The sequence below is a fragment of the Mustela putorius genome, unplaced genomic scaffold (assembly GCF_011764305.1).
Source record: "Mustela putorius furo isolate JIRA1106 unplaced genomic scaffold, ASM1176430v1.1 tig00003834_pilon_pilon_pilon, whole genome shotgun sequence".
In the NCBI taxonomy this organism is placed as follows: Eukaryota; Metazoa; Chordata; class Mammalia; order Carnivora; family Mustelidae; genus Mustela; species Mustela putorius.
In genome coordinates this window covers 84,766,753-84,774,681 of record NW_025421987.1, presented here as the reverse complement: position 1 = coordinate 84,774,681, position 7,929 = coordinate 84,766,753, and the positions used below count along the sequence as shown (strand labels likewise).

At 43.8% G+C, this 7,929-nt stretch overlaps 1 protein-coding gene across 1 annotated transcript; it reads left to right on the top strand.

Moving 5' to 3' along the window:
• The first annotated feature begins 949 nt into the window (after window positions 1–949).
• LOC101692768 (prefoldin subunit 1-like) lies at window positions 950–1,598 on the top strand. Its single transcript, XM_045088173.1, has one exon. The coding sequence runs from the start codon at window positions 950–952 to the stop codon at window positions 1,316–1,318; it is 369 nt and encodes a 122-aa protein (XP_044944108.1). The 3' UTR covers window positions 1,319–1,598.
• The last annotated feature ends 6,331 nt before the right edge of the window (window positions 1,599–7,929 follow it).

Here is a 7,929-nt window from a genome sequence, read left to right as displayed (position 1 = left end):
CCCCCTTCCTTCCAGCAGACACAGCCCTGCACAGCTGGAGGGTGGATTTCAGGCCCCTCCTTACCCAGGCTTCCTCAGCCAGCATTCATGGGCACAACGCACAACCAGGGGAGGTAGGCCCGGGAGGAGAAGATTGGGTGGGAGAAGAACTGAGGCCACCCCCCACCCCTGCAGGTTTCTGGCATTGGTGAATGGAGAAGAGTGGTGCCATTTCCTAAGGTGGGAAGAGAGTCTGAAGGAAGAACAGATTTTGTGTGTTGGGACTTGGGTGAATCGAAAATTCCCTTTGGGACAATTTTAAGTATGAGGCATCCATCAGAAGAGTTGAAACAGTCATCTGTCCACACGACCCTGGAGAACCTGGTGGGTGGCATTGTCAACATGCTTTGATCAGGCCGTTGGTGGGAGCTGGCGAGATAGCAGTGAATGACAGTACAGTTCAGAGAGGTTGCATAGCCACAGCCTCTGATATCACACCTTGCTTTAGACAAGCCAACACTCCACCCAGGGGCACCTGGGTGGCTCCGTGGGCCAAGCATCCACTTTTGGTTTTGGCTTAGGTCAGGATCTCAGGGCCATGAGATGGAGCTCTGCATCAGGCTCCACGCTGGACATGGAGTCTGCTTGAGATTCTCTCCCACTCCCTCTGCCCCTCCTCCTGTCAGTTTATGCATTCGCTCTCTCAAATAAAATAAAATCTTAAAAAAAAAAAAAAGCCAACACTCCAGGGTGCCTGGGTGGCTCAGTGGGTTAAGCCGCTGCCTTCAGCTCAGGTCATGATCTCAGGATCCTGGGATCGAGTCCCGCATCAGGCTCTCTGCTCAGCAGGGAACCTGCTTCCCTCTCTCTCTCTCTGCCTGCCTCTCTGCCTACTTGTGATCTCTCTCTGTCAAATAAAGAAATAAAATCTTAAAAAAAATAAAATTAGAGGCATACCAAGTGAACCAAGATGGTGGCTCCCGTGGATCTGGAGTTAAAGAAGGCCTTCACAGAGCTTCAAGCCAAAGTAATTGACACTCAACAGAAGGTGAAGCTTGCAGACATACAGATTGAACAGCTAAACAGAATGAAAAAGCTTGCACATCTTACAGATACAGAGATTATGACTTTGGTAGATGAGACTAACATGTATGAAGGTGTAGGAAGAATGTTTATTCTTCAGTCCAAGGAGGTAATTCACAGTCAACTGTTAGAGAAACAGAAAATAGCAGAGGAAAAAATTAAAGAATTAGAGCAGAAGAAATCCTACCTAGAGCGGAGTGTGAAGGAAGCTGAGGACAACATCCGGGAGATGCTGATGGCACGAAGGGCACAGTAGAAAATCTCTAGCAAAAGCTTCCTGCCCCCTCCCATTCCTGGCAAGGGCAGAGGGGCCCATGTGGGGAAACAGCCTCTCTTCTACCCTGATGGACTTTTTATTTGGATGATCTGGTAACCCTATATTTTCTACTTCACCCTGATCCCCTTTCAGATCCCAGCTCTGTATTTTTTATCCTGGCTCTGTCTGCCAACCCTACCCAGAACACTCTTCTCCCCTAGGGGTGAATCACCAACTCCCAGGAGAGGGAAGATGGGAGCCAGGACAGACAGGGGAGCACTGCCTAAGCCTATTACTCGTTACGCTGCTTAGACCAATAAAAGGCATCTGTTCCCCTCCCCCCCCCGAAATAATTAATTAATTAATTAATTTAAAAATAAACAAAAAAATAAAAAAATTTTAAAAAGCCAACACTCCAAACACTGAGAAATATCACATATTAATCTGGATTTCTCCTTCTATGAAAAATCAGAAGCTCTGGTAACCTGGCCCCACCTTGCTATAATTAGATATTGGGTAACACCAGGTACCTATCAGGCAGTGTTCCAAGCACTTCACAAATTTAATGTAAATAACAACTTTTTCCTTCTTCTCTACTCCGTGGAAGAGAAAATGAAAGCACAGAAAGTTTGAGCCACTTGTCAAACCGCTAAGAAGTGGTGGAGGTGGCCACACAGCCAGGCCCTGTGGCACTAGGATGTTAGCCACCACACACCCCAGGCATACCATTTAGAGAAGCCCTATAGGCTGCAGTGGATGGTCCTGTCCCCTCCCCTTGTCTTGGCGTGGGATAGGGGGCATTCTATACAGAAGGCAGTTGCCATCTACTGTTTTACTCCAGATGCTGTTTTTCAACATTAGAAAATTATTACTCTGTACCAAGTAGAAAATTAAAAATATTAAACTGAGGGGCGCCTCGGTGGCTCAGTTGGTTGAGCATCCAACACTTGATTTCAGCTCAAGTCCTGATCTCAGGGTTGGGAGATTGAGCCCTGAGTGGGGCTGCATGTGGGGCCAATAGCTTGCTTAAGATTCTCAAGATTCTCTCTCTGCTGCACCCCACACCTCGCTCATATGCACTCTCTCTTTCTCTAAAAAAAAATATTATATTGACACGCCTAACTTCCATGGATAAGAATTTAAAAATTATTTGGGAAATTTCTGTTTGTACATTATCTGACCAGATAAAACTAGTAAAACCAGATTAATATTCAGGTTAAATATGTATGAGAAACAATTAACTATGTTTCCATGCTTTTTTTTTTTTTTAAAGATTTTATTTATTAATTTGACAGAGAGAAATCACAAGTAGACGGAGAGGCAGCCAGAGAGAGAGGGAAGCAGGCTCTCTGCTGAGCAGAGAGCCCGATGCGGGACTCGATCCCAGGACTCTGAGATCATGACCTGAGCTGAAGGCAGCGGCTTAACCCACTGAGCCACCCAGGTGCCCCAGCTTCTTTTTTTTTTTTTAAAGATTTTATTTATTTATTTGACAGACAGAAATCACAAGTAGGCAGAGAGGCAGGCTGAGAGAGAGAGAGAGAGAGAGGAGGAAGCAGGCCCCCTAGCGAGCAGAGATACCCATGTGGGGCTTGATCCCAGGACTCTGGGATCATGACCTGAGCTGAAGGCAGTGGCTTTAATCCGCTGAGCCACGCAGGCACCCCATGTTTCCATGCTTCTGAGACAACTCATACTTCTGAGGTGATCTCTTATTCCCAAGTATATAATATTAAAATGATAGAGCTAAGGCAACTAAAATGTTAGGTAACTTTTAAATTTGGAACAGTTTTATTTAAATAAAGTTGATCTCCATAGACTGAGGTCAGGGAGATTTTGACGATATGCTTAAACTTAGTGTCAACTCTTGGAGAAAAAATATAGTTTACGTAATCACTTATAGCCTCTCAAGTGCAAAAGGGGAATGAATGATTTAAAGACTTATTTATTTATTTTCAAGACAAAGAGAGCATGGAGGGAGGTTCAGGGAGGAGCAGAGAGAAATGGAGAGAGCAGACTCCCCACTGAGGGCAGAACCCAACGTGGGGCTTTATCCCAGGACCCTGGGATCATGACCTGTGCCAAAATCAAGAGTCGGATGCTCAACCAACTGCACCCCCCAAGCACCCCCCAGGATGGGGGTCTAGATTGCTTGCCAGTGTCTTCCTTAGTAAATGTGTGGGAGGAAAGAGGCTGATACGGAAGTTAAGTGTACAATATTAATGAAAGAAAAAAAAATCAACTGTAATTAACATTAGTCAAGAAGGTTCCAGGAGTGTTGACACTGACCCAGGAAAAGCAGCCTATAGTTGGAGGGGCTTCAGTCAGGGAGATGTGCCAAACAACTCCTTGCAGGGCTCCAGTGGTGAGGGGCCCTGCTGGCAGGCTGAAAGCAGCAATCAGGGAAACAAGGAAAGCCTGAGAAGGATGGCAAACTCAAAGTTCTGCCCGAGGCAGAAACTGGCTTAAATGGAAAATTGTTGCTTTGACCCAGAGATTCAGGTGTCCTGGCCTATTCCCTAGGAAGACCATCCACACTTCCTAAGATTAACATGAGTGGGACCCCAAGAGCCCTTAAGGTAATGACGTTCCCTTATCAGGTTGCAATACTAATTCAACTTCTTAAATGAGATCTCATGTATTTACAGCCCCAAACAAACTGTAGTTAGTGCCTAGGAATTATACTCATACAGTTAAAAATAAACAATAACTGGGGTGTCTGGCTGGCTCAGTCAGTGGAGTGGGTGACTCTTGGTCTTGGGGTTGTGTGTTCAAGCCCCACAGTGGGTATAGAGATTACTGCAAGAATAAAAAACCTTTAGGGGTGCCTGGGTGGCTCAGTCAAATATTTGCCTTTGGCACAGGTCGTGATCCTGGGGTCCTGGGATTGAGTCCTACATCAGCCTCCCTGCGAGCAGGAGTCTGCTTCTCCCTTTCCTCCCTACTTGTTCTTTCTTCTCTCTCTATCTCTCTCAAATAAATAAAATCTTTCTAAAAGGAGTTTAAAACCTTTAAAAAGTAATTTTAAAAAATAAACGGTTATTTCCAACCAGGTCCAAACAAGAAACCAAATGTCTGTCTGGCCTAAACTGATTTGATTTGATTTTGGCAAAACTATATCCACCTTTGTAGATCTTACTGGATCCCATCATAACCCAAAAGTAGCCAGCTATAGTGCCTTTTTTTTTTTTTTTTAATTTTATTTTTAAGTAATCTCTAGACCCAACCTGGAGCTCAAACTCACAAGACCAGGATCAAGTGTCAGTTGTTCCACTCACTGAGCCAGCCAGGCACCTTCTCCTAGTGCTTCTAGCCTGTGTGCAGTCGCCACTGAATCCAAGCTCTGGGAATGGGAAAGATGATGCAAGACATGTTTTCATTCTTGCAAAAGAAAAAAAAAAAAGAATATTTATTTGCCCTGGAAGAAAACTTTCTGTGACTGGAACTGGTGGGGTCCTCTGTGTTTACTTCTTAGAAAACTAAAGCCTCTTGATGTGGAGAAATTGGAATTCTCATACATTGCTGATGGGAGGGTGAAAGGGCGTAGCCACTTTGGCAAACAGCTTGGCAGTTCCTCAAAATGTTCAACACAGAGTTACCCTATGACCCAGCAGTTACACTCCTAGGCAAATCCTGAAAAACAAGAAAGCATATGTCCACACAAAATTTGTATGCAAATGTTCATTGCAAAAATTTGTATCTTAATGAAGTTGTAGTGTTTTGTTTTGTTGTTAAGGTTATTTGATTTTTTAGCAATCTCTATGCCCAGTGGGACACTTGAACTCACAACTCTTGAGCTTAAGAGTTGTATCCTCTTGGGGCACCTGGGTGGCTCAGTGGGTTAAGCCTCTGCCTTCGGCTCAGGTCATGATCTCAGAGTTCTGGGATGGAGCCCCCGCATCATCGGGCTCTCTGATCAGCAGGGAGTCTGCTTCCTCCTCTCTCTGCCTGCCTCTCTGCTGACTTGTGATCTCTGTCTGTCAAATAAATAAATAAATAAATGATCTTTAAAAAAAAAAAAAGAGTTGTATCCTCTTTTCATGGAGCCAGCCAGGCACCCCTCAATGAAGCTGATTTTTAAGAAAATAAGTCTCCGGAAAAAAGAGAGAGAGAGAGAGAGATGGAAAGGAAGGGAAGGGGGAGGGATGGAGGGAGGAAGAAAAAGAAAGGGAGGGGGGAGGAAAAGGGGAAAGGAAAGGGAAGGAATCTCTGAGCATAGGCTAAAAATGTCTGAAAATTACTTATAAAAGTAAGGTAAAATACGTATAAAATTTCCAACCAACCAATATGATTTCGTTCTGGTGGAACCTAGGCAATGCAAAAAGGTGAATGTGCAAAGTAGTTCTATTTAAACTTCCGGGTCAAGTTTTTAAAGCATGAATTTTTTTTTGAAAAAAAAATTTTTTTTTAATATTTCATTTATTTGAAAGACAGAGATCACAAGTAGGCAGAGAGACAGGCAGAGGGAGAGGAAGGGAAGCAGGCTCCCCGCTGAGCAGAGAGCCCGATGCGGAACTCGATCCCAGCACCCTGGGATCACGACCCGAGCCGAAGGCAGCGGCTTAACCCGCTGAGCCACCCAGGCGCCCCTAAAGCATGAATTTTTGAAGCCTGAAGACTTCTGGTTTTAATTTGGTGACATTTTCTTATATCTTTAATTAGCTTTAGGTTTCCAGTTAATACAGTACTGAGATATTTTCATTACTTTTTGTTTTTGAATGAAGTTAAGTAAGTGCTGAGCTTATTTGTTGACAGAATTTTTAATATCCTTTAATTTCCTTGATGGTATTGACTTGTACGGTCCTCTGATAGTTTTTATCATGATGTTTTCCTGGCTTCCTATTTTATGATCCATCTGTTCTAGAAATGCCCCTAAATGCCCTTAGTCAAGAGATATAATCCTGACTGTAAATAGTCCTCATTCCCAAATATAATAAGAGGCCTCCAGTGGCCTCAACTGAGCCAAAGCAAAGAACATTGCATATATCAGGTTTCAAAAATCAATTGCTGGGGAGAGTCCTGGGGAGAGTTGACCCTGATGTTGGAAGACTTAATCTGCCTTCACAATGGCAGATTTTGGATGTTGCCCCTGCAATCAGATCTCAGTTCCTCCAGTGCAAGTGAGCAGGGGATTTTAGTTGGTAAGAGCAATCTTCTACAAAATGACCTCGGCACTGATTTGAACCACGTGGGTAATAACATTTATTCTCTAAACATCTCCAAACTTTTATACTTCGTATGACCATTATGTTTCTTCCATGTTTATAAAATACCTTGTTCATATATTCAGAGTAAACTCATGCAGAGTTGGTGTTCCCCAACTGAGAAACAGATAATGTCAGAACAGTCATAAATGTGCCTAGAAAATTACTGTTCACATTATAAAGGGAACAAAAGAAGGAGAATCTGACAGGGAATTTTCCTTGCTGTTTTATATTGTATTCATTGTAGATAAGACCAAGTGGAGAATCTAAACCGTCAGATTTTGTGTACAGAATGAATTTGGGTTTTCATGGCTCCAAATGCAGGTTGTCTGTTTTTTTTGTTTGTTTGTTTTTGTTTTTTAAAGATTTTATTAATTTGTGTGACAGAGAGAGGGAACACAAACCGGTGAGTGGGAGATGGAGAGAAACAGGCTTCCTGCTGAGCAGTTAGCCTGATGTGGGGCTCGATCCATCATCCTGGGATGATGACCTGAGCCAAAGGCAGAAGCTTAATGACTGAGCCACCCAGGCACCCCCAGGTTGTCTGTTTTAAAGTAAAAAAACAAAGCAACAGAACAAAACCCCATAAAATTGAGTATAATAGCTGGGAAAACTTTTGTTACTCTTAACTGTATACTGTATGCTGTACAATGCTGACTTTTTTTTTAAGTATGCTCCACACCCAGCATGGAGCCCAATGTAGGGCTTTAACTCACGACCCTGAGATCAAGACCTGAGCTGAGATCAAAAGTCAGGCACTTAATCAACTGGGCCACCCAGGCATCCCAGTGTTGACATTAATATTTTGCATAAAAGATTTATTTATGCAACAACAAAGGTGGAAAAAGCTGTGCCTCTCCTCCTGGGTCACCTTGTCCCTCTCTTTCTTGAACTCTTCCCCCCCCCCCTTTTTTTTTAAGATTTTACTTATTTGCTACAAAGGGCGGGGTGGGGGGGGGAGCACAGAGGGAGAGTGGAAGGGAGAAGCAGACTCCCTGCTGAGCAGAAAGCCCAATGCAAGATTTCAATTCCAGGACCCTAAGTTCACGACCTGAGCTGAAGGCAGACACCCAATTGACTGAGCCACCCAGGCACCATGAACTCTCTTGCACAACAACTTGGCAGACTTCATATCCATCCTCAACCTGTTCTCCTGTGCCTCTTTCTATAGAAGCTGGACAGTTGAACACTCAATTTCTTACCCTCCCCTGCAGCCAGGAGTAACCATGTGACTCCATATCCAAGATGAAACCACAATTCAACAAATGAAAAGAACTCCCAAAGATGGAAGAGAGTTGCAGCTAGTCCTGCCTTTGCCCCCCTGTCCCCTTGAATTTGGATCTGATTCCTGAAGGTCCAGTAGCCATCTTTCAGCTATAAGGTTATAAGCCAACACCTTAAAAGTGG